General features: G+C 38.5%; 5 protein-coding genes and 1 long non-coding RNA gene across 23 annotated transcripts; 4 read left to right on the top strand and 2 right to left on the bottom strand.

Moving 5' to 3' along the window:
* LOC109727658 (auxin-responsive protein SAUR50-like) lies at positions 1,316 to 1,764 on the top strand. Its single transcript, XM_020257827.1, has one exon. The coding sequence runs from the start codon at positions 1,374 to 1,376 to the stop codon at positions 1,689 to 1,691; it is 318 nt and encodes a 105-aa protein (XP_020113416.1). The 5' UTR covers positions 1,316 to 1,373; the 3' UTR covers positions 1,692 to 1,764.
* On the top strand, positions 3,763 to 6,167 carry LOC109727176. 4 transcript variants are annotated; one of them, XR_002220740.1, is made up of 4 exons: positions 3,763 to 4,634; positions 4,702 to 4,943; positions 5,553 to 5,702; positions 5,841 to 6,167. It is a non-coding gene; the product is annotated as an uncharacterized LOC109727176 (long non-coding RNA). The 4 variants fall into 4 exon arrangements; XR_002220739.1 differs by having other exon boundaries at positions 3,763 to 4,630; XR_002220738.1 differs by having other exon boundaries at positions 3,763 to 4,943.
* Positions 7,082 to 11,025, top strand: LOC109727177 (U-box domain-containing protein 12-like). The gene is made up of 4 exons (XM_020257122.1): positions 7,082 to 7,490; positions 8,276 to 8,392; positions 8,772 to 9,185; positions 9,671 to 11,025. Exons 1-4 carry the CDS (start codon positions 7,119 to 7,121, stop codon positions 10,733 to 10,735), a joined length of 1,968 nt encoding a protein of 655 aa, XP_020112711.1. The 5' UTR covers positions 7,082 to 7,118; the 3' UTR covers positions 10,736 to 11,025.
* Positions 11,224 to 15,014, bottom strand: LOC109727178 (ABC transporter F family member 1-like). Its single transcript, XM_020257123.1, has 6 exons — positions 14,796 to 15,014; positions 14,423 to 14,657; positions 13,709 to 13,782; positions 13,411 to 13,621; positions 13,055 to 13,289; positions 11,224 to 12,570 (listed from the first exon to the last, which is right to left on the bottom strand). The coding sequence occupies exons 2-6, from the start codon at positions 14,651 to 14,653 to the stop codon at positions 11,513 to 11,515; spliced, it is 1,809 nt and encodes a 602-aa protein (XP_020112712.1). The 5' UTR covers positions 14,654 to 14,657; positions 14,796 to 15,014; the 3' UTR covers positions 11,224 to 11,512.
* Positions 17,098 to 24,093, top strand: LOC109727179. Of its 15 annotated transcripts, none has more exons than XM_020257131.1 (8): positions 17,098 to 18,515; positions 18,623 to 18,712; positions 19,256 to 19,454; positions 20,514 to 20,772; positions 20,853 to 20,903; positions 20,994 to 21,687; positions 21,857 to 21,957; positions 23,523 to 24,093. In XM_020257131.1, exon 1 carries the CDS (start codon positions 17,099 to 17,101, stop codon positions 17,513 to 17,515), a length of 417 nt encoding a protein of 138 aa, XP_020112720.1. In that variant the 5' UTR covers position 17,098; the 3' UTR covers positions 17,516 to 18,515; positions 18,623 to 18,712; positions 19,256 to 19,454; positions 20,514 to 20,772; positions 20,853 to 20,903; positions 20,994 to 21,687; positions 21,857 to 21,957; positions 23,523 to 24,093. The 15 variants fall into 15 exon arrangements, with proteins under 15 accessions (XP_020112720.1, XP_020112719.1, XP_020112723.1 ...); XM_020257130.1 differs by having other exon boundaries at positions 20,514 to 20,738; XM_020257134.1 differs by having other exon boundaries at positions 20,514 to 20,738; positions 21,066 to 21,687.
* Positions 19,258 to 23,816, bottom strand: LOC109727180 (mannan synthase 1-like). Its single transcript, XM_020257139.1, has 9 exons — positions 23,490 to 23,816; positions 21,865 to 21,963; positions 21,519 to 21,771; positions 21,214 to 21,324; positions 20,992 to 21,128; positions 20,806 to 20,919; positions 20,498 to 20,697; positions 19,662 to 19,853; positions 19,258 to 19,430 (listed from the first exon to the last, which is right to left on the bottom strand). Exons 1-9 carry the CDS (start codon positions 23,814 to 23,816, stop codon positions 19,271 to 19,273), a joined length of 1,593 nt encoding a protein of 530 aa, XP_020112728.1. The 3' UTR covers positions 19,258 to 19,270.

Consider the following 25,111-nt stretch of genomic DNA (forward strand, 5'->3'; position numbering starts at 1 on the left):
CAACCAAACGACAAACTCATCCCAAATTCAGCTTCCTTGCTATGATAGAGAAACCAACACACATTTCCTAGAGAGAGAAATAGTCTTAATATCTATGCAACATATGTGCTCATGTGTATCATGTAGATCAAGTTAAACCAAGCCACGTGCATTGACGAAAAAATAATGGAGGAAGTAGATAACATAAATTTTTGTTACTAATGCACAGTAGATACGGGGATCTGAGCTCTAAACCTTCTTGAAAGTTGAGGGGCTTAGAACTGGCTTTGATATCAGTTTGTTTGAAAGAATGATACGACAGAAAAGGTTCAGAAATAGTTAAGAGAGAGAGAGAGAGAGGGTATAAAGGCTTCTTAGACAAGCAAAGTTCAAGATAGTTCTATGCTGGAGAGACTCTTGCCCACAGAGTTGCAAGGGAAAAAAGCCACACAGCTACCAACATTCCACTGTGCACATATGTAGATATCTCCACAATAAGCATGAGATTAGACAACATTGACACATCCCTAATCATAATAATCTTTTAGGATGGGTCAGTCCAAATCAAGGTTACGAGAGAATAAAATAAATTAGCAATAATAATGACTTATTGTGGTACTTCATCAATATTGAAGAACAAGCAAACAACAAACATTGTCCTTCATTTTTTTAACTCTCAAATTTCAATAAGCCCAATGCTTTTACACTTTTTTCTTTTTTTTTTTTTGAGAGATATGTAGCATACTATCCGCCTAGAAATGTAAATCAACTAGAATTCGAACTTGGGTCTCGAGTACCAACCACCAAACCCTTTGCCACTTGCTCTAGGGACGGTCGGTAATGCTTTTACACTTGAATATTAAAAAGTTCTATACAAATGAGATACGGTTACATTTGCAAGACTACTTAGCTTAGCTAGAGTTTTTGTGGAAGAGCGCTTCTGAATAAAGCTATCGAATAAGCATTAATAAGATATTTTCATCAGATTCACTCCAGAGGTTCTCACTGTAACAAAATTAGAAGCGTTGAATGAGAATTCTCCCTTTGCGATTCACAAACTTATTTTAACCTTTTGACACAACAAGAAATGCATGCTCTAAACATTTTGTTTACTGAGAAAGTTTCAGTTACTATTGTTTCATCAATAAAGCCATTACAAAGCTCTAAAAGCTTCGATGTTTGGATTTTTTTGGTCAAATTTAAATAAAGCAGGTCAAGTGCAAAACTTCAAGACATGCCTAACACAAGACTTTCCCTCAACACACTCTCACCACATACACACACATATATACACACACACACCCCATCACTACACCAAGGAACTTAGACAAGCAATTAGTGTCCAAGGAAAGGGGAAAAAAAACCAAAAGGAAAGGAGAAAAAAAAGAAGAAACATGGCCATGAAGAGAAACGCAGCTGTGAAGAGAGCAGTGCAAGTGCTCCAAAGAAGCATATCATGCTCTAAAAACAGGAGCCCATTTCTCTCCAATGGCATAGTCCCGAAGGATGTGAAAGAGGGCCACTTTGTAGTCATAGCAGTGTGTGATGAGAAGCCCCCCAAGAGATTTGTGGTCTCCTTGAGCTGCCTCTCCCACCCTTTGTTCCTGAACCTCCTCGAGCTCGCCGCCGACGAGTTCGGGTTCCGGCACGACGGCGCCCTCGCGGTCCCGTGCCGACCCTGCGAGTTCGAGAGGATCATCAACCAGATGTAACGGATCATGAAAATGAGGAGAGGATCAGGAATGAGGATTAATGATGAGTTTATGTTGTATAGATATATATATATATATATATATATATATATACATGTTCTTCACTGTTTTGAGCACATTTAGTAATTAGTTTTGGTATTGATAATATATGTTCCATGCATGTTGCATGGACTAGATTAGAAATTATTAACATTTTAAACTACTGATCATTGTAATAGGTTAATATGCGCATGACTCAATCAGAGAAAGTTATATATATTGTTTGATCAGTTGATATCAATAATTTATTTTTGTTTTTATTTTGTATGCGTCCCCTTAATCAGGGACTCGATTGTAAAGTTTGAAAGAATTAGAGATCAAACAAAATATAAAAAAAAGTCATAAATTGTTTGGATGTATGGATTGCAATGCTTATTACGCGAAGAGAATTAAAAATATACGTAGACACCATGTATATAATTTACACTCACTTTTAAGATATATGAATAGTATTGCTTATTACGCGAAAAGAATTAAAATGAAACACCGCCAAGTATAGCAAATTTTGACACGAACACGTTAACTATTTTTTTTCAAAAATAAATTTACATTTAATAGTTGTCCACACCTTTTCAACTGATATAATTGATAATTTCATTAATTCTAACCATTATTATCACAAAAATCGTTAAGTTTAATATAATTTTGAATTAATTCGAAAGAATAACTCAAAAGTTAATGTTTTCACAAAGTTGAGGGGTGCAATTCAACTTGTCTATAGGTGAGGGGGTGTCTGTATATTTTACATCCCCTCTTACCCTGCGCCCACTCCCGACCTTTTTTCTTTTCCGTGGATTTTTTTTCCCCTTTCTAAATCTCACTCTCAGGTACGTCTTAGGGTTCTAATCGATCGAAAATCTCCTCTCTACTTGCTAATTTTTCATATTCGGCATCAAACATTTAATTTTTACCTGCAAAATTGCTCTACGAAATCGAATACTACACCTAAATTTTCCTAGAGCGACCTAAAATTTAGAATCGATTGATTAAATAGTTGAGAAAAATTCTCCTTGGAGATCCTTACTACATTATTTGAGTACCAATTTGGCAAATTTTGCATTCTATAAATGAAAAATTGCATCCTCTTACTTATGTTTCTGATCCTTAGGGGATGAGTTTTAGTTGTTGAATACGTTTGTTTGTTTGTTATCTTTTTGATTTGTTATTTAATTAGCTCGATTGTGATGAAGCTTTGTTTTCTGTTGTAAAACGATATGAAATAAACGTTGTTCTCAAAAACCTTAAGCTACTAACGAATGCGTGTAGTGTGTAGAGGAGGGGAAAAAATAAGGTGATTTAGTCTAAAAGTGCTAATTTTGAAATAGACCATTCAATTATTTTTCAAACTATTCTTGTGATGGGTCACTGTTGATTTGCTTAAACCAATTGAAATTAGTAGTTTCAACTTCACTATGTTATTCCGATTTGCTTCCGACCAGTAGAGATTCATCAACTGGAGTATTTTGTTGTGTGGCTTATGAAATACTGTAAATAACATCTGCGACTGTAACGATGGTCGATTGCTTCATTCTTGGTTATGTAGAAGGCAATACATGCATGTTAAAACTATCATTGTAACCATGTACATAAAAATAGTGAGCACGCTCGTTGAAGTCCATGTTTCAGATGCACAACAGATGAATCTTTTTATCATTCACATCAAAGCTTAAAAAAAAAAAAAGCTTGATCTTGTCCTTCACCTCTTTTGTGAAGTGTTCCTGCAAGTGAAAAGGCATTAATCATTCTTGCGTTTATGAATTTCTAATGCATCGTCGCCTTTTTCTTCGTCAAATCCCTCCACTACAAGCCCTTTCAACGCTCCGAGCCCCTAATATTTTCACGAGTTCGTTAGGGTGACAAGGAACAACAAGTACCCCTGCTTGTTTGAACCCGAATTCTTCCTCTGCCGACTCCAACACTTTGAGGAACTCGGGTTTTGAGAGGTGAGCTACCTCCACAATGAACCTCTGATACTTCTCATCTTTAACGGCGTGAACTGCGAAATGCCCTTCCTTCACATCTTCAGGGACTCCACCGTCAGATTTCAGGAAAACTCTTCTTTTAAGCTTTTCCATCACATTTTTTAGCTTGACCATGGCTAATAGTTGTGGATATTGCTTTGAGCTACCTTTTGGGTTTGATTTGCTTCATTCGCAATCAAATGGTTGTATTTATACTGCTGAAACATGAATCTGAGGCATTTTAATTATCTGACCTTACCGGGATAATAATGTTCACGTGGGCGGTCTATTAGTAAAGAGAGAATAAGAAGCTAGTAAGTGCATCCAACGCAGGTTAGGCGAAGTTGCATGAAAAACTTATTGAGATTACTTGGACACATGCGGCAGAGTCCACTTATGCACCAAGTAGGGGTGATTTCGTTCAAATTGATGCAAATCGGAGAAAGTAGTAAAAAGAGGTATGATAACACCTAATTTGCCAAATAATCATACCATAAATAGTGTTGTGTGGAAAAAGGGTCCTTATAGATGACCCAATAATTTAAATGCTAAATGCTAAATGCTTAGTCTTTGTTGTCGCTGTTGTTGCTGTTGTATTAAGTAGACAATCTGATTTCCAGCTTTATCATAGCTTTGAATGGACAATATCTTCAATTTTCCTCTATCATTGGTGAACTTCCTAAAGCTTTAGACCAAACACCAAAGTGATATGTCGATTCTTCTAGTTGAGAGGGGAGTTGCAACAATTGTCAAAACTGCTGTTAGAAACAGCTAGCAGTCAATTATGTATGCTTGCTTGACACTAATTCTTGATTAGGTTTGCAGTGTCTCTCCTGAAATAAATGCATTTGCATTCTCATAGGTGTAATAACTAAAAGGATAGGGAGAAAGTCTTTTCTCATTAAGAACAGAAACCTTACATGAGGGGTTCCTGAGGAGGTAGGTATGTCGAGCTAATGAGCTTTTCCATATATAATCCAAAAAAGTAACATAAGCATATATTCCTGCAGAATCTGAATCTTCATATGTGCCCCACCTACATGTTATTCAAAAACACCTTTAAGATGAAGAGAGATTGAAATTCATACTGGGAAGTTTTTTTGTTAACTGTTAATTAATTAAGTTTTTGAAGGGCGTACATGAAATTGTAGATACGTAACTTTGCTGGGGTGTATACATGTAAGCAGATATGTACATACGTGATTTTGCAAGAAAGGAGGAAGTGTGAGGGCATGATATTGCAGGAAAGGAGGTTAGGTTTCGAGTCCTAACTCGTCTCCAATGTTTCTATCTCTATCGGTTGCTTCTTTACACTTTCAAAGTTTGATACCTTTCATGTACTGTATTACTTATGTAAGAGTTGTGCCGATAAGTTCCCTTTTAGGACAGTTAAACCATTACAAAAGCTGGTATATATATAGATCCAAATTATATTCATGTGAATGTCATGTGATGTGTTTATATCTCTACCTACATGACCATTGATTTTCTTGCATCTTAATATCATCTTTACAATAATCTGTGCAAATACCAGAAGATGTATGAACTTTTTCTTGTTATGAACTTCTAGCACTCTGGAGTTACCGGATGACTTTTCTTCCAATTTCTACCTGCTTTTACTCATTACATCAAACTGAATAATTTATGAATGACAATCTTGATGCAATTTTCACATGCTATGTTTTCGTATATCATATCTCTTGTACCTCTAGTAGTACATTTAACTCTGTACAAAGATGCAGGGATCGCAACTAAGATCAGAAATAATGCTATCAGAGAGCAATCTTATCTAACCTGTTTGGCTCCACTTCTGCTTCCATTCTCTATACTTGTTATTTCTAATAGAGTGTTTGACAAACAGAAATGTCTATGGCATAAATAAGATTCGCAGGCCCAAAAAAGGAGAATCTTCAAATATTCGGAGCTTCTGATTCTGCTCAATAGTGCTCCTTCTAAAGGCACTTATCGGACAACACTTCATCGAACAGCATTGCACCGTACAGTAGAGAAGGTAAGCATCTTAAACACCTAGCATTTTTAAGTTGCATAAGACTTTTGAATGCTCAGAACACCTGTATTATCTGTGACCTAACTCCATGTGAGGGTTCTTTGAAATAAGTAGCCAGTGTGACATCATTGAACTGCGCAGTTCATTCATTTCTCCTTGTGGGGAGGTATTGCATTATCCCAGTTGGCTACCTAATGAAGTGCTTGGCTACATGGTGGAAACAGTTGCAACAACCAACAAACAGAGCATGGGGCTACATGTTTCGCGAGACGGTTAGATCAGCTTCTCTATTTCGAAAAGCAAAAAGTGTCGAGCATCTATAAAATGAACATTTGGATTCGAAGTTTGAGGCAACTTTTGAATAGACATTATTTATGTCTGTTAAAATTGGAGAAATTGGATGAAACTTGTATAAGATTTCTTCTAAGAAATCAAATTATGATTACCGTTTAGTTAATCGTGCATTAATATTGGAGTTGTTAGCGCATATTTTTGGCGGTAAAATTAAGTATATAAAAAAGTTCAGGGACTAACTTGCAGTTCTTGGATAATACAGGGGCCAACCATTATAGTTTATCATGTCATGTTACGCAATTAAAATTTTCCATACTCATTTTATTACGCGGATAAAATGAGTATGGAAATTAAAATCCCACTATTATTATTATTTTTGAGAATTGGATCTACCTACGGTCCATTCATCTGGGATTTTAATCTAAATTTTTTTTTTAGAATTATTAAATCAAATTATTTTTTCTAAATTTAGCATTTTATCAAAAAAAAAAAAAAATTGTTTTGTTGTGTTAATATGAATTTTCCCCTCACAATCCCAAGTCAAAGAGGTAAACCATTCTTCTGGGAGCAGGTCACAAAATACCGATTCCAATCTGTGGACCAAGCCGAACGAATATAAAAATAATAAAATATATATTTCATTTTTTTTATATTTATATAAAATAATAAAAATGTTTTTTAAAATATTATTTATCAGAAAATCATCATATTATTTTTACAAAGTATAATAGAATTTGCATATTATGATATAGCTTGTATGGTATAATTGGTTAAAAAGAAAAAAAAAAAAAAAAAAAAATGACTTTTCTTTATTCCGTGTTCTTAGTATCACAATTAATGTAAATTATTGCTATTATTATTATTGGTTACTATTAGTCCAAGTAATTAGTTGTGATTATACTTTTTATTATTACTTATTGCATTATTATTATTCTGATTCAAACTCTTGCAATTGGGTTTTTATAGTTTACATTTTTTGCACATGACGTCAAACACCACCTCCCAAAACCTTATTCAAAAAATTTCTTTATATATATATATATATATATATATATATATATATATATATATATATATATATATATATATATATATATATAATCTTATATATCCTCTTTAAGTTGTATGAAGTTTTCGTCTCCATCCATTTTCGACGTTTCCGGTTCGTTCTCTCTCTCTCTCTCTCTCTCTCTCTTCTTCTCTCTCTCCCACCAAAACCCTAACTCCTCGATCCAAATTGAACTCTCCCCTTCGTCCAATTCTCGTCCCTTCGCCCTACGATCGCAGCAATGGACCCTACGACCGACGACGAGGAGGCGGGGATCTCCGGCGTCGGCGGCGGCGGCGTACGCGGCGAGTCGTCGGCGGCGGTGGAGGCGGCGGCGCGGGTGGTCCCTCGGCGAGCGCGAGGTCCGATCCCTAGCCGCGCTCCGCGGCGCCTTGGTCTCCGCCAAGGATCTCCTCCGATCCGTGTACAACGGGAGTAAGATCTATCAGGTATAAGCTATTCCTCTCTATTCCTTGTTCTTTGTCATCAATCGCCCTCTTTTTTCCCTTTTATTCGTCGTATACAAAGTCGGGGATACCGAAATTTTCTATAAGTTCGTGTTAATGGGATGATTAATGTTGAGTCAAGTTTATTGAGACTAGTTTTTGGTATTGATGGGTCAGAGAGCATTATAAATGTAGGAATTAGGTAATTTGATTGTTTCATTTGATTATGATTGTGATAATCGCCATGCTATTTTGGAAACATCTTTTAATCCTTTTAATTCTTTCTCAATTGTTAATTACTGCTACTAGTTTTGTTACATGATGATCCAACTGAGTGCTGTTAAAGTGCACTTTTATAGGAAGATTAGATCAAAATTTGCTTTGTATCCGAGTCAATCTTCCTAGAATAATATGCCCCTTATTTTTCAATTTCATAATTTCATCCCTTGATTATGCAGAGTATGTGTGCCACACACCATAACTTCGCAATGATAATTTGGAGTCAATATTTTGATATACAAGGACTAGCCCCTGTTAGTCTTAGTAGCTTGTGCTAGAAACACTTTGGGCCAGTGTTTGGACTCAATAGTTTGCTATTATACTAATGGATTAGTTTGGTTTGGTACAATATAAGCTTTGTCGGAGCAGTTTCGTTTGATATTTGTATAGCCTATATAATAGGAACGATTGCCTGGAAGTGTTAATTTTGTTGATCCTACTGCACTTTTATGAGCTTTGGGTCCTACATTCGGTTTTCCTCAAGTCATATTACTATTGTTCTATTTCAGGCACTACAAAGAGAAAACTTTGCCAGCAAATTCCTAGAGGTGAATGAGAAAATTGAGAAAGCACTGGATGATTTATCCTATGGCAACCTTCATATCTCTGAAGAAGTTTTAGAGCAGGTAATCTGAATTGTAACAATTCTCAAGAGCATTCAGGCATAAGCTAAAATCCGTTCGTTCTTATTTCCTTGAGAAAATACAGTTCGTCTTTTGAAAAATTTGTGGTAAAATTTAATATTTGATCAGTTGCATTGCATGCCTTGTCTAACCCAGTAATATGTATTCTTGGTAGTACATGATTAAGCTTTTGTGGAAGCTTTTGTAGTTTCGCCGTCTAAATTTGCTTCACTGTTAAATGGGCAACTTATGATCACGAATGTTTCATCACTTTACTATGAAGAATTGGTATATAAACTGATATTATCATTTAATTGTACCTTTGACTACCATTTATTAATTGAGAGCCAACAAAAATTACTATTCTTTCCTACCTATGCAGGTTGAACTCGTGCACGCGCAGTTTCGAAGAGCAAAAGTGACAATGGACTCTCCCGATCCACAACTTGTTGGAGATTTATTTTGCGCAAAAGTTGAAAAGCCCTGCGACAATCTTATCCTTAAAAGAATTTCAGAAAATTTGCAACTGAGAACAATGAACGACATGAAGAAAGAGTCAGTTGCTCTACATGAAATGGTGATTTCAAGTGATGGTGTTCCAGATGAGTGCCTTGAAGAAATGTCATCCTTGCTAAAGAATCTTACGGACTGTGTATTAGATGAGAATCCGACTTCTGATACCGTCCAAAGCAAAACTAGCCCTATAAAAAATACATCTCCTGTTATTCCGGATGAGTTTCGATGCCCCATATCTCTTGAGTTGATGAGGGACCCTGTCATTGTCTCCACTGGACAGGTATGCAATACTTTTAACTTTTATGCAAATTAGAATGCTAGCTGAACTGGTGCTCTGGCTCCCTGAGTAGAACTGCCTGAGTAGAACTGTTTTGAAAATCTACTAGTATCTTTTCCATAAAGATCCTCCTGACAGTTTCATGCTGCACTATAAACAGAAGGTTTAAGCTGAAGCTTCTGCTTTTGAGCTCAAAGGCTCATTACAGATTTCAGCCATGGTAGAAGATCCAGATTCCAGACTATTTTGTTTCTCAAAAGGCTGTTGCTTCTCACTGTAGAGAGGTTGTTCCCGAAGTTAGGCCAAACAGGCATTAACACCTAATGGATTTCGTTTTCCTGAACATGGTGTGCTAAGAATCATTTAAGCCCTTCACTTACGTTAGGGTCTTATAAGCCAACAGCCAGATGGTTGTAGTACCTGTTCAATGCTCTGTTCTAGATTTGTTCAGCATTTTTTTGTACTAAATATAGATGAATTTTCTACAGACTTATGAGAGGTCCTGCATCCAAAAATGGCTCGACAGCGGACACAAGACCTGCCCTAAAACCCAACAACACCTATCCCACAGTGTCCTCACACCAAACTTCGTGTTGAAGAGCCTCATTGCGCAGTGGTGCGAAGTAAACGGCGTTGAACTGCCGAAGAATAATAAATCAGGCCACCGAGACAAGAAACAGGGGAAAGCTCCAGACTGTGATCGTGCTGCTATCCGCTTGCTAATGCAGAAAATAGCAAATGGCAACAGCGACGAGCAAAGGGCGGCCGCAGGTGAGCTCCGATTGCTTGCAAAGAGAAACGCAAACAACAGAGTATGTATTGCAGAAGCCGGTGCAATCCCTTTATTAGTGGAACTGCTCTCTTCTCCCGACCCAAGAACCCAAGAACATGCCGTCACGGCCCTCCTTAACCTCTCAATCAATGAGGATAACAAGGGTAGTATTGTAAATAATGAAGCAATACCAAAGATAGTGGAAGTGCTTAAAAATGGGAGCATGGAAGCGAGAGAGAATGCTGCGGCTACCCTTTTTAGTTTGTCTGTTGTGGATGAGAACAAAGTAACTATTGGTGCTAAGGGGGCGATACCTCCGCTCATTGATCTTTTATGTGAGGGCACCCCTAGAGGTAAGAAAGATGCAGCGACAGCGATTTTTAATTTGTGCATATATCAAGGAAATAAGGTGAGAGCAGTGAAAGCCGGAATTGTGGATCACTTGATGAGGTTTCTGGCAGATTCGAGCGGTGGAATGATCGATGAGGCACTCGCGATTTTAGCGATTTTAGCGAATAATCCAGAAGGGAGGGCCGCAATAGTACAGTTGCGGCCTGTCGGCAGCTTGGTTGAGGTGATAAGGACGGGATCGCCGCGGAATAAGGAGAATGCTGCGGCGGTGCTGTGGTCTCTGTGCACGGCAGACGCGGCGCAGCTGGCCGCAGCGAGGGAGGTAGGGTCGGAGGAGGCGCTTAAGGAGTTAGCCGAGATGGGGACGGAGCGCGCCAAGAGGAAAGCTGGGAACCTTTTGGAGCTCATGCGCCAAGCAGCGGAGGCTTAAGTGTGCTCATGCATGGGGCAAAATCAAGCAAAGCTGTTTGATTTGATTCTGTAGTCAAAATGGAAGAGAATAAAACTGGCTTGTATATGATATTTAAAATACTGTAGCCTGAACAAGCTTCGTAAGATTTGTTGGTGTTTCGAGAAAAGAGGAATCATAGAATGGGGAAAAGATTGTGTAATATAGATTGTAGTGCGTAATGTAGATTTGGTTATTGGTTATGAGATGTTGTATGTATATGTTATTTATTGTGAGAAGAAGAAGTTACTAATTCTCGGAGCAGATTTCAATTGTTTATTAAAAACCTTTCCAAGAAAATGTTTGAGAAGTAGGCCTCCTGATGTCTGTCCGTGAATTCAATTTTGTAAATAATTTATCTTCGAAATATTCTTTGCTTTGTCCTCTTTTAGTCACCAAAAAGATTCACCCTTCTACCCATGAAATATTTTGAGAAGAAAATTGCTACTTGCACAAACAAACATAAAGTGGGATATAAATTTAGATGTTTTTATATTAGTGTAAAATATTAGTCCTCGAATGAAACAAGTAATATTTACACTCTTTAGATGTTTTTATATAGATGTGGCAAGATACAGATAAAGAAGATACATACGATACACACAGATGACGAGGTAGTCTGATACGATACGATACGAGACATATAAATACGCGCCATGAAAATCAATCACCATGACGCAGGTATATAACGAGCGAACATAACCAACTCACCTCATTCTCTCTCTAGGGAGAAGGAAGGAGAAGGATAGAAAAAGGCTCTCACTCATGCAACCCGGCCTTGCTCCTGAGATGCTCCTTGAACTCCATAATCCCACCCTCCCACCTCGTCACCGCCTGGTTCGCGCACACCCAAATCTCCTGCGCCACCTGACTGATCAGCCTGAAATCATGGCTCACCAGAACCAGCCCCCCGTCCCACTCGTTCAGCGCCTCCGCCAGCGAGTCGATCGTCTCGATGTCCAAGTGGTTCGTCGGCTCATCCAGCAAAAGCAGATGCGGCTGCCGCCACGCCAGCCAAGCAAATATCACCCTGCTCCTCTGGCCGTCCGACAGGTTCTTCATCGGCATCACCTGCGCCTTGCCCGATAACCCGAACTTCCCTACCGCCGCCCTCATCCGCTCCTCCCCGTTCCCTGGGTATTCCTTCATCATGAACTGCAAGGCCGACATCTCCAGGTCGAGCTTCTCCGCCAAGTGCTGGTGGAATTGCGCGATCCTGAGGTGGTTATGCCTTCTAACCATACCGTCTAAGGGAACCAAGTCCCCGGTCATAAGCCTTAGCAGAGTGCTTTTCCCCGCCCCGTTGGGGCCCACTAATGCGATTCTGGAATCTAAGTCGACACTGAAATCGAGGTCCTTGTATATAAGGTTATCGGGGGTGTAACCGAAAGTTACGCCGGCGAACTGAAGGACGGGCGGCGGGAGCTTGCCTACATCGGTAAAGCGGAATACTAGTACTCTGTCCTTCACCACCTTTTCAGTGAGCCCGCCACGCTCCATCTTCACTAGGGTCTTCTCCTTGCTCTGCGCCTGGCGCGCTAGCTTGGCGGACCCGTGGCCGAAGCGGGCGATGTACCCTTTCATGGATGCAATCTGTTCTTGCTCCCATTTGTACTGCTTCATCTGGTTTTCTTCGAGCTCGGCTCGGGTCTGGACGTATTGGTCGTAGTTGCCGGTGTAGAGCTTCAGCTTTCTGTTCTGCATGTGGATGATGTTGGTGCACACGCCGTTCAGGAAATCCTGCGAGTGGGAGACAACAACGAGGATGCGGTCGAACTTCTTTAGAGTCTCTTCCAACCAGACACATGCTTCCAGATCTGTAACCAAAAGAAAGAACAAATGAATCTAAGGTTTGAGTAGTTATGGAAAGGCAATAGCAAACACCGAAAGTTCTAACAGGAAAACATATTTGTAAGGCTTTTCTCCAAACAGGAAAATGATCCTTATTTCTGCAGGAAAATCAAAGAGTAGAGTGCATGTCTGGAATGGTAAAAGTGATGCCATTAGCAATTTCTAAACTGGTATGAGAAAGAGCAATTCACGAGAAATAAGAGAAGGTCAAAACCTTAATCTCCGAGGCACCGAACTAACCTAAATTTAAGAATTGAGCAAAAATTTACGATTTTATTGTACTCATCTTTTGCTTGGCCCCAATCAGTATGATGGCTTCGCCCAAACAAGAGATGGTAACAACCAGGTCAATCTCAACCTTACAAGTTCAGAAGTTCATATTGCAACAAGCAAAGCTGCAGAACAAAAAATGTTTCCCATATTAACATGGATGACTCAAAAAACTCTTACCAAGATGATTTGTAGGCTCATCGAGCAAAAGGATGGTCGGATTCATAAAGAGTGCTCTCGCCAATGCAATTCTCATACGCCAACCACCAGAAAAATCTCGAGTTTTCTTTGCTTGCATTTGCTTACTAAAACCAAGCCCGTAGAGAATTTCAGCTGCACGCTTCTCAGCAGTTGATGCATCGATAGCTTCTAACCGCTCATAGACCCGATCCAAGGCTTCTCCGCCACCATCTTCCTAGAGAAAACAGTATCAAAAGAAATCAGAAATGTTCGAAATGTTTGAATGCTGCTTTCAAACAGAAAATTTTGCCGAGATGCATAAGATTTCTCGTTCAAACAAATGACTAAAATACGACCTCAGCTACTAATCTCTCAGCTTCTTTTTCCAATCTCAGCCTCTCTTCATCACAGCTGATGACTGCTTGGAGAGCGGGCATGTCCGAAGCTTCAATCTCCCTGGTAAGATGATAAATATCCATGTGTTCAGGAATTGGGAGCTCTCTGCATCCGATTGCTGTGAGAAGTGTGGACTTCCCACAGCCATTCAATCCAAGAAGACCATACCGTCTGAAATTACAGTATTCGTAAAATGTTATGAACAAAATGGAATTGAACTCAAATGTAACAAAGAATGGGTAAATGTGAATGTTATACCTCCCGTAGTTGAGCTCCAGTTCCGAATCTACAATGAGATCATGCCCGTGGAAGGTCAATGAAAGAGACTCTATCTGGGGTGTGCAAAAAATGCAGAGTAAGATCAGATGCTAAGATACAATCAAAAGATTAGATGATAAAAACAGAATATATGATAAAAGCAGCAAACAAAGGCTAGAATAACAAAATTCAAGTTCTTGTACACTACTGAGATGTGAATCTCAACGTGTCAATAGCCACTATTCTGCATTGTGTTCCTGAGTTTACTCATAGAGCTGGTCTACTACACTGTTCCATACATGTAACAAGGGGATCCCTATAACATCTTGACATATACATATCAGATAAATGAGTGATCAATGAGTCTTATTCTTCGGAAAATCATCATTATATAATATTTAGAAAAAAGATCATGATAACATATCATGAAATTTGAAGATTTTCATTGCAAAATGAAAAAAAAAATAAAGATTTTACCATATCTGATTCCGTGTCATTCGCTCATTTGTTTTAGAAACTTGAAGCATCAAAGGCAAAGAATTTTTTACTTAAGAAAATAATCCCAAATTCCATAAACTGAGCATTAATACATTAGAATTTTACATCCCACAAAACAATCATTTGCTTTCAACTTCTACAGCATAACACCTCAAATTTTAACAAAATTCCTAAAGCATAACACGAAATAGAGTACAAAAATATATAGAGACTAACATGAATATCTCTAGAGAGGGGATGGGATGCGAGAACTCCCGTGCAAGTGCGATCCGATAGCTCGATCGATCCAAACCCCTCTGCCAAATTCTCCGCCGCGACGCCATTCGGAGCCTGCGCGGCGGCCTTCGCCGACGCCGCCGCCGCCGCCGCCGCCGCTTTACCACCCCTCTTCGCCGCTGCCGCCGCCTTCTTTGCCGCCGCCTTCTTCTTGCTCGCGTCCGACACCATTCTCCTGCTCACAAAACACACGAATCGATCAAAAAAACACTCAAAATCACTTAAGAATTCACCGATCGAATCGAAGGCGATCGAGAAACTGCAAACCCTAGATCAAAACACCTGTATCGAAGGGAATTACGCAGAAAATTACCAAAAAATGGTACGAAGTCCGAGAGGAACTTGGCGAGAATCGATTGGGGAGCGTCGCCAGCTAGGGTTCTAACGAATCTCTCCAAATCCCTTCAATTCGATTTCAAATCGAACAAAACTACTCTCTTCCTTTTTCCTATTTCGCTTTCTCCAACGAGAGAGAGAGCAGAGAAAGAGAGAGAGAGAGAGAGAGGGAGAGAGAGGGAGAGAGACCAACGCGAGAGAGTTCGCTCGCTTTGAGAAACGGGAGCGAGGTCGCATATTTATAACTCTGGGATTCACTTTTTCGAAAAAGCCCCTCGTTTTTAATTATTTAAGTTTACACGTGTCTCTCGGGATGACATTCTATGGTCCGAGTACGCGCATAGGAAGTTATGCTGCGGTAGATAATCTGAACCGTCGGATTTGTGCGGAAGCGGAGGTATGGACGGTGGATTCGAGAGGGCGCATAGGGAAGTCGGTGGAATCGGGGGGTTAGGTCGGTTAGCGGTGTGGTTACGACTTACGAGTGTATTAGCCCACCTGGAGTGTTTGTGGCCGTTGTAGACCAGTATAAAGAGTGACAAAGTGACTCGTGACTCGTGAGAACATAGGATTTGACTAAAAAAGATTATGTTAGGGATTGAGTGACGTGCACGAGTATTCATGAAGGTTTTGGATTGGAAGTGAGGGATTTTGTTGTTTGAACTCTTACTTTGAGGGCGTGTTTGCTTCGCCGGAGCCAGAAAAGGTCAGAGGTTACTGCCCTTTACACAACGACAGAACTAGAGCATTAGTCTAAGAGGGCGCCGCCCCGTCCTTAGCAACTTGTAGGAAAGAAGATCTTTCTAGCTCTTGACTAAAATGTTGGGACTTTAGGAGAAACTAGATCGTATCTTTTGCCATAATTTTGATTTCTGTACCCGATTTATAGGCAGTGATCCTTGCTCGTGGTTTGTTCTCGTTCGTGATCTGCAAGAAGACGGAACGTTTCGAGTCTAATTCCCTTATCTCCGGAGATGGAGCCGTCACAAATAATTGGATTAGAGTTAGACCGGGACTCCCGTATATTACATATTTATATATAATTTAATGTAAGGATATTAAATCACTTCCGTCCATCAAGAACGTGTCCAGATACATCCTAACCATAAGATCTATCGTATTTTTATAAATCGACTTAAATAGATTGATTGTATCTTTATGGATCACCTTGAATATGTCACGTTGGCCATATTCAACATAAAATTTTCAAAAAGATCTCTCAGAAAGAAGATTTTCCACACTTTTTGAGTATGGTGATAGACAAAAGTTGGAATCGGTGCTTACAGTTCGTACATCTCCTGCTACTCTCCGCCTCTGATCTCCAACTCCAAGCAGATAGGCGAGATGAATGAGTTTTGCGACAGAAATCTAGCTAAACAAACGCGCTCTAGGGAATTGGAACCTAGGTTGGGTTGCCAAGTTGGGCTTACAATGTATAAATAGCTATTTCAAAATTAGTTCTAGCATCTTTCAAAATGGGCGGAGCCCAAGCCCAATATTTGCTCGGGTGTCCGTTTTAAAATCCTTAAATTTGACCATGAGATTTCAAAATTTCAGAAACTTTTATTTTACTTAAAAACAAAAAACTACTTGCATCCAGTTTACTTTTATGTATATATATATATATATATAAAATTGAGTTAGAATATTTTTACAAGTATTACCCCGATGATGCTATTAGGTTTTTAGCCATTGAATCTACTCCTTGATTACTAATAGCCCTTGTATCAAACACTATTCCACCTACCACCACCTACTACCATCATCTCAACCTCACATCTCTCTATCCAATGGCTAAAATCTCAAAAGCATCACTCACATAATACTTTTACAAGTATTCTACCTCAACTCTATATATATATATATATATATATATATATATATATATATATATATATATATATATTCGTGTGCTACATAACAAGAGGCGCTTCGCGGCCTAACTTTTGTATGTTTGATCCAATAGTAGAAACTATTTTTGAGAGCGATGAGAATAAAATATGTCAGATGGAAACAAAAAGTCTGACATACACAATGCAATGAGCGTGGAAATGAGGAGATGCACAAGTTCTAGGTTGTACCTTAATTATTTCTCTCAAAAGTAAATGGAAATAAAGAGCTGAAGGAAGATGATTCTAAAACTTTAATAAGAGTACGTGAACGCAATTTATTAGACTGTTTTGTAATTTTACAAAGATGAAAATACAAATAGTGGCAACTCCAGGGGGTGTTCTGTATAATAGCCATGTCACATAACAAGCCATTACCCTACTCCTATACATGCATGCTTTACATGCGCACATACATGCATCCATGAGCAGGTTCTCTGTCCCCGCTCCGAAGCGCTACGTGCTCCGCCTCTTCATCTCACTCAAGTACGTCACCGCGAACGTCGTCGATCGCCGGAGCGGCCGAGTGGTGGTCACGGCGTCGTCGGTGGAGAAGCCCCTGAAGGAGAGCCTCGAGCGCGGCGGGCGCGCGTGCAACGCCAAGGCCGCCGCCGCCGTGGGCGAGGTCCTCGCCGCGCGCCTCGCCGTCGACGGCCTCGCCCGCGAGCCCATCTACGCCGACGCCTCCAAGGAGGTGGAGAAGAAGGGGTTCCGGAACCGCACCAAGGTTTGGGCCCTCCTCAACGCTCTCCGATCCCACGGCGTCAACCTCCGAATCGATGACGAGGATCAAACCCCGCCCCGATAAGTTTTTTCCCACCTTTTTGATGATTTCGTGCTTTATTTATGTGTTCGGGGAGATCGAGTGGTAGGAGAAGTGTTATATTAAGTTGAACTGAAGGTGTTTGATGAAATGCTTGTGAGGCGTGGAAGAGATAAGCTTGTGTAGTATGGTTTATTTTACGCTAAAAAGTAGTATTTCTTTTTTAGGGGGATTTTGTGCCATATTTATGTGTTGGGGGTGATTGAGTTGTTGGAGTAGTGTTGTATTAAGTTGAATTGAATGTATTTAATGAAATGCTTGTGAGGCGTGGAAGGGATAATATTGTGTAGTATGGTTTATTTTATGCTAAGAGTAGTATTTATCCTATAATTTTTTGGAATATTTTATTCTATCTTACAAATTTGTTGCCATTATAAGCCTGTTGTTGTTTGTTGCAAGTTAAGATGGATTTTGTTATCCTTTGCTAATATGATCAATTAGAAATATGAATAGAAACTATATCTAGAATCATTGAATGAGGTACTTATTGTGAAAGATGAGTGGATTGAAGATGCAGGATTGTGCCACATAGATGAATCATATGGACAAATTAATAGTTTCTGATTGATTCGTTATCTTCATTTTATCCTCATTCGTATTCTATGTAGGTGTCTCAATGAAACATAGTTGCAAATTTTCCATATTTTTTGTGCTTTTTTTGCTAAATAGACCTTTTATGGTTAATGAGATGGTTTTGTTTGGATGAGACTTGGAATCATCATGATGTTGCATTTGATATTGGAAGCCACTCTTTGAGCAATGCTGAGATAGATAAATGGTGTTTAATTTAGTCCACGCAAAAACTTTTTTCTCAAGGGTATCTACACTCTTCGAAGTTCTAACTTTCTTTCAAATTAAATTTTAGATGTCAGAAATCTTTGTGGAAAAATGTTTAATGAACGTGCAGGACACACCAACCGTAGATTACTCTATGAGTGTAATTGCTGCAACACCATAAGGCAGATTGACAAGATTTAGAATATAGGTTAGTCGTGCTTCCACGAGATACTGTATTTCTAGCCAAAAGAGATGATAGTCTACTTTTACATTGTTAGTTAATTATAATACACCTGATTGTGATTTTCTCTTTAGGCTTCCAGGTCCGTTTAAATTTCCAGTAGAAACTGAAAGAAAAGGATGGAGAAAGGAACAATGCTAAAACATGGTCCCCAAATATAAGAGGTATTCTGTTTTTCAATAAAGTTTCGGAAATTTTTTATATAGTGGTCAACCTCGCAAACTAGAAAGAAGTTGAATCAGCTTTTGGAATAGCTATCCAATTCCTGATTCCTTTATTTTAAATTCTTTTGCAGAGATGATAATGGTAACATAGTATGACCAAAGTGATGATATATTGCATAAACATGCAAAATAGTTGATATTCCCAATAATGAACATCAGATCCCCCAATGTGATGCCATATTTGCAACATACACTGAAATTGCTTAGCAGAATACCTGAACTATTCTAAGACTAGCTCTATGGCAATAAGCTAATGATATATAAATGACTACGGGATAATATCAAACCTACTAACATCCTTTTTACATATACCATTTATGATATTGTTTATTCTTTATATTTTTACTTGCCAACCTTGCATATACATTTGGGTTGGCTCCTATTTCTTCTGACCCTACATTATGATGATCTGGATAAATGGAAAATAAAAACTAGCATGAGAGTCCTCAGCTTTAGCTGATTCTTTTTTCTATTTAACTGCAGGGATCTCTGTCTTTCTTAATTGGGGACAAAAGTGCCGACACAACCGAACCCCATGATGAAGAAAGCTCCGGCTTGGAAAAGCAAGTAGACGTAGAAGTGATCATGGCGGAACATTATATTATAGATCGCACAGTAGAAGAGGTATAATCCCATGAATAACTCCAATACATGGATCCTGATAATTAGAAGAAAGAGTAAGGTTAGCATTCGAAAACCTTATTAGTATTCTTCTGTTTTGCCTCTAGAATATTGAAATCTACTTAAACCACAAGAGTTAATCACTTTGTCTCATTTAGTAGTGTTTCATTGAGCAACTTCTTTTTCTTTGACGAATAGGGTAAAATGTAAGTTTCAAAATTTTAGGCGAGTGACTAAATAATGATATAATTTAACCATTAGTCAGTACCTTTCTCCAATGCGAGACCGCGGTCTTCCTAATTTAGTGTTGGGCTTTGGCTTTCCGGTAGTACCTAGTTTCTCAGTGACGACCCATTCATTGACACGGTTGGCCTCTAGAAGCCCAATAATCGTCGCCTTTGCTCGATGTACAGACATGACATTCTCAAAGAGGATCCAAAAGAGCAGCAAATGTAGGGATCTGTGCCCAAGAAAAGAACATTAGATTTAGCCATTATACACTAATTCTTTAGTGCGTTTTAAGCATTTGTTCGTGTATTCCCTGAGGGGCTACTTATTGCTCTTATTGTTTGCAACTGTATTTTTGCTGGTTTTGTTTGACAAAAACCCGAAAAATAGAGGTAACTTTCTTTTTCTTTTTTAAATATTTTGGTAAAGAAAGATAGAGTTACATATTATCGAACAATAACAAGAATTGAGTGAGTTCATCCTAGATGCCTTCAACAATACAAAATTCAAGAAAAATAGAGTTACATATAAAGCACACTAAGAAGGTAACTTTCTTTTTCTTTTTTCAGTTTTTTGGTAAAGAAAGATAGAGTTACATATTATCGAAGAATAACAAGAATTGAGTGAGTTCATCCTAGATGCCTTCAACAATACAAAATTCAAGAAAAAATAAAAACATAAAAAAGAAAGAAATTGCCTAGTGCACCTTAGATTGTGTCAAATGTTCATGCTTTTCTTTCTCGAGTAATTTTTGTAAGCTCGAAGAATGTAATGCTAAAACCACAACTTACTAGTTACTGACAGGTTATCATAAACAAAGTATATATAAAGCACACTAAGAAGGTTGAGAGACTTAATTTTGAATCTTATTTGTACCTTGGAGTGCAAACAGCATTAAGGATGGTGATGGTCGACGGCACATAAATGGCGATGAATTTGGGAAGATGAACTTCGGGGACCAGCACACACGCAGGGATAACAATGCAGTAGAAGATGGAGGTGACGAAGTGCGCGACTATCTTCCTCACGAAGAAGAAGGCATATATCACGTGAAATTTCTTCCACACCGATACCCTCTACAGAATGCGATATCATTCAACAACAAAATATGAGATATGTAAAACGAATTGTTCTACTAGTAATTAGTACTTGTATGTTGCTTTATGTTTTACAATTTAGCTTACTTTGCAGTTGATTATCTCCTTAAACATCTTTCGAAATAAATTCGCAGGACCGCAAGACCACCTATGTTGCTGGTATCGGTACGCTTTGAATGTGCTAGGTAGCTCATTTTTCACCTGAAGTATTATATATTTCTTAGCAAAACTTTGTTTTAAGTTTGATGATATAATTTTAAGTGCTGTACTTACAGATAAGTCACCGACAAAAACAAATTTCCATCCCTTGAGACTGGCTCTAACAGCTAAATCCATGTCTTCGACAGTTGTCCGATCCTTCCATCCGCCGGAATCTGCAAGTGCTTGAATCCTCCATACTCCAGCAGTTCCTGTTTAAGCAAAGTCATTTAAAAGTTAGAACTTTTGCATCTGAACAATTTTATAGAAATGACCTCCAGTTTTTGAGAAAGTGACCATTGAATCCAAAGAACGAATATGTGGAAGATCCCACTTCCTGCTCCACACTGAAATGATAATCCAGAGACATCTCTTGAAGTCGAGTTAGCAGACACTCATCGGCATTTACTGCATTCAAAAAAAAAAAAAAGATCATTTCATTTGTTTCGACAAAATTTGGTACTGCTTTCCTGTTGAGTTAATATGTACGTGCGTGTGCAAATACTGATGCAGATCCGATACCCGCCAAAAGTCGATAGCATCATAGAAACAGTGATTAGTGTACCGTAGCCCGACTCAAAGAAATAATCTACAAAACTCACCGAAATTCCATCGAGCTTGAACCAAGGCAAGTTCGGGGTTACTGAGCAGGAAAGGGACAGTCCTCCAGAGGAAGTCAGGTTCCGGCTGGAAGTCGGCATCAAAGATGACGACATACTCGCATTCCCTGACGTAATGCTTCTTCAATCCGTCACGCAGTGCCCCGGCCTTGTAACCGTTTCTACTATTCCTTGTTTCGTATTTCACGTTCACTCCTTTGCTTGCCCACCTCTCACACTCTAACTCCACCAATTCCTATTATTTTGCAAAATAAAATAAAAATCTTAGTAAAAGCAATTTTATTTTCAGAAAAATTGAAGAAATGAAAACATTTTCGCAGCACATTACCCTGAGGATCATGTCGGTTGAATCGTCGAGAACTTGGATTATGATCTTGTCGGAAGGCCACGAGAGACCGCATGCCGCTCCGATCGATAACCGGTAAACCTGTCACATTTTAGTTGTTTTCTTAAGGTAATTTTGTTCATTGTGCATAATTATAAGTTTCTGTTTTTGAGTTTGTGCATGTATTTGTATTTGTTTGTTCATGGCTATAGAAGAACACAAAATACATGCATGCATTTGTACATTTTCCCTTCCACTTCTTGCGTGCTATAAACCTGTGGTTATAAATGAGTTAATGGTTTATCACTTGAATGGAATTTGTTTAAAATATAGCTAAGAAGGAAGAACTTACAATAGGCTATATATACTGTACATTTATTTGACTTATTAGTTCGCCTAATTGCTTTTACTTTTGTTACCAAAATATGTAAATACTACAAAGGAAAACAATCTTTACCCTCAGCTGTACTTGCCGACTTGTGCTTATAGATAGGTTCGCATTAAACATTAGCTTTAATCGCGAGTTGAATGCGACAAGATACAACTGTCGGGTATGCGACACGTTCGAGGGTTATCAGCGCAAGAAACCCTGAACTCTTGCCAGCTAAAACGAGGTCGTGTCAAAAGGCCGAGGGATCAAAAACACTTGTCTTGCTTTTAGGTCCTCACTCTAACAGAATCTCTTTGGCTTCACGCATCCATTTTAGAAAGAAAGAAGAGAGAACAACTCGAAGCAAATTTAGTAAATAAACAAGAATAACAATCTATGTGCATCTTATGTTTAAGCAAAAGGATTTGTTTGCAAAAGTGTCTTTAAACCATGAATTGATCATCAACATACCCTTTTAGTGCCATCACATAGCCCCTGTGAGTTGTGAGATGATTTCACATGCAATTACATATTTAAAGATAAAATCTCACAAACAATTTGACCAAATGTCTCCTTTCTCTAGATATAAGTGATTAAAAGAACCGGTGCAATGTAACTTATTCAAAGGAAAAAACTAAGTAAACATGGACAATTTCCTTGTTTGTTCATAATGACAATTATTAGGTGGAATCTGACTTTTAAATATGATTATATTTAGGAACTTTGAGGAAACTAAGTAACTTTCTGTGGCTTTCAAAAAAGAAAAGGAACTTTGTTGGGAGTTTTAGTTGAAAAAAGGATTAAACTAGGAGCCTTTACCCAATTTTAGTGAATCTTGACCACTTTGCTTGTAGAAAGAATGTAAAAGGTGTTTACTTTATATATGAAATAATCAGTTCAAGTACTTTTTAATCATAGCTCGTAATCATCTTTCTTCTAGCATGAGTTAAATTCTACGAACTTTTTAATTTTCTTTCTCGTTTTTTCCTCTTTTTTTTTGTTTTGCAAGGTACAAACTTTAAATTGCATGTAAAAAGATATCTGTATATCATGTTTTGTTGCATGCATGTATATTTCAACTGGACTATAGTACTACTAAACATTGATAATTGTTCTGTAGTAAGCACTCACAAGAACTCAAAAAAAAAAAAAAAAATGTTGTCATAAACCTAAAAAACTTCTACAATCTTAATCACTTGCAAAGTTCAAAAACTATGCATCAGAATTATATCTAATCCATGATGATTAATTATAATACCTCTTTTTCGTTGTACATGGGAATTTGCACCAGGACCATGGGGTGGGTGTTACTAGCCTCGAGCTCTTGCTTCATGGCATCAAGCTTGTACTTGGTGTACCTCTTCCTCCTCAAGAGCTTCACACATATGATCACCGCCGCCATGTAGACGCGCTCGACGAAGAGCATCAGCGACATGGCGGCGCACACGTAGACCGCCACCTGCAGCAGCGGCGCGACGATCGGCGCGCGGACCTGCCTCCATGCAAGCCTTATGTTCTCACTCACCACTGCTCCATCTCCTGAGCCACCAATTAGTACTGGGTCCTTCAACACAAGGTTTCTCATTGAATAGAGTGTTGGTGTTTGTGTTTGTGTTTGTGTTTGTGTTTGTGTGGGGAGTGTTGGGGCTTGTGAGGGGTGGTACACAGTTTTAAGGAGTGGGGGTGGATGAACCAATATATATAGGCCAGCAAATGGACAGTGTTTGAAGAGAGAGAGAGAGAGAGAGAGAGAGAGAGAGAATATTGCAGCTGTACATGCTGCACCATGTCATTCAATGCACTGCACTGCAATTATTTTTTTTCCATCTTTTATCTTATCTCATACTTTAATTTTTATAATACATATTATTGTTTTCTAAATTTAGAATTTGTTTGGTCCTGTAGTAGAGCATGTACAGTATGATTCGATAAATTGGTGCTTGAATAAGTCAACTAAAAAATACACTCTAACACCCCAATAATCCCACATTGGATAATATGAGAGAGTGTGACGGGTTTATAAATGACGGACACACTAATAATAGTAACTGAGTTTAAGTATTTTGAATCGCTGATAAGAATCTAATGAATTATTATTACTAGCGAGTTTGATCGTTCGTACCAAATTAATCAACTTACGTTTTTCTTTCTTACGAAACTCTTTATTAGAGTCTACTATTGCTATAAGCAAGAGCAAAAGCAGGACTAAGCAGGTCAGTAAGAGTTAAAGTAAGCCGAGTCAAATGCTGTGGAGCCCTGAAATGGCGCAGCGCACGGGATGACGTGGTGCACCAAGTGCATGTCATAATGACTTAGAGAGAGAGAGAGAGAGAGAGAGAGAGAGAGGAGACACGCTTTGCATGCAGTGTCAAGGAGCTAGGCTAGGCATTGCGAAACAAATGTGGTAATTAAAGGTGCAGGGATGTGTGCATTTTAATTCCTGCTAACTGAATCACTTATTATCCAAGACTCCTTTTGAGAGTTCCCCAAGTTGTATTCACACACCCACTCGTTTCCATTCCTGAGAATCTCTCAAGATTGTTAAATATCTTCAGTAAAAGATTCTCAGATCATGTGTTACTAGCATTATGAAACGAAATATTTAGTTTCCAAATGCTTTCAATAGTATAGATCAAATCTAACGGAGTCGATCATCGATTTGGAAGTGGCATCATTGAAAACAACTTAGTAGCACGGAGGCGTCCGTGCTACCGATAGTATAGCAGCTTAGCTATATATATATATATATATATATATATATATATATATATATGAAAAATTTTATTAATGAAACTAAGGTAAAAATATATAAACCCTAATTTTTTTTTTTAAATTTCTTACGTTTTAGGATGCACGCGGAAAAAGAAAGTGACGTACCAA

Source organism: Ananas comosus, linkage group 22, assembly GCF_001540865.1.
Source record: "Ananas comosus cultivar F153 linkage group 22, ASM154086v1, whole genome shotgun sequence".
NCBI lineage: Eukaryota > Viridiplantae > Streptophyta > Magnoliopsida > Poales > Bromeliaceae > Ananas > Ananas comosus.

Bases quoted from the DNA above. Each gene is read 5' to 3' on its own strand.
- LOC109727658 (XM_020257827.1), top strand. From the start codon at position 1,374: ATGGCCATGAAGAGAAACGCAGCTGTGAAGAGAGCAGTGCAAGTGCTC.
- LOC109727178 (XM_020257123.1), bottom strand. From the start codon at position 14,653: ATGGTGTCGGACGCGAGCAAGAAGAAGGCGGCGGCAAAGAAGGCGGCG. The intron at 13,290-13,410 runs GTCGTATTTTAG...TGTTTTCTCTAG, and splicing joins CTGAGAGATTAGTAGCTGAG to GAAGATGGTGGCGGAGAAGC. The intron at 12,571-13,054 runs GTAAGAGTTTTT...TTTTGGTTACAG, and splicing joins TGAGCCTACAAATCATCTTG to ATCTGGAAGCATGTGTCTGG.
- LOC109727179 (XM_020257133.1), top strand. From the start codon at position 17,099: ATGCATGCTTTACATGCGCACATACATGCATCCATGAGCAGGTTCTCT.
- LOC109727180 (XM_020257139.1), bottom strand. From the start codon at position 23,816: ATGAGAAACCTTGTGTTGAAGGACCCAGTACTAATTGGTGGCTCAGGA. The intron at 19,854-20,497 runs GTACAAATAAGA...TCTTGGGCACAG, and splicing joins AATGCTGTTTGCACTCCAAG to ATCCCTACATTTGCTGCTCT. The intron at 19,431-19,661 runs GTACTGACTAAT...TCTAATTATCAG, and splicing joins CGGTCTCGCATTGGAGAAAG to GATCCATGTATTGGAGTTAT.
- LOC109727177 (XM_020257122.1), top strand. From the start codon at position 7,119: ATGAAGTTTTCGTCTCCATCCATTTTCGACGTTTCCGGTTCGTTCTCT. The intron at 7,491-8,275 runs GTATAAGCTATT...GTTCTATTTCAG, and splicing joins ACGGGAGTAAGATCTATCAG to GCACTACAAAGAGAAAACTT. The intron at 9,186-9,670 runs GTATGCAATACT...AATTTTCTACAG, and splicing joins TCATTGTCTCCACTGGACAG to ACTTATGAGAGGTCCTGCAT.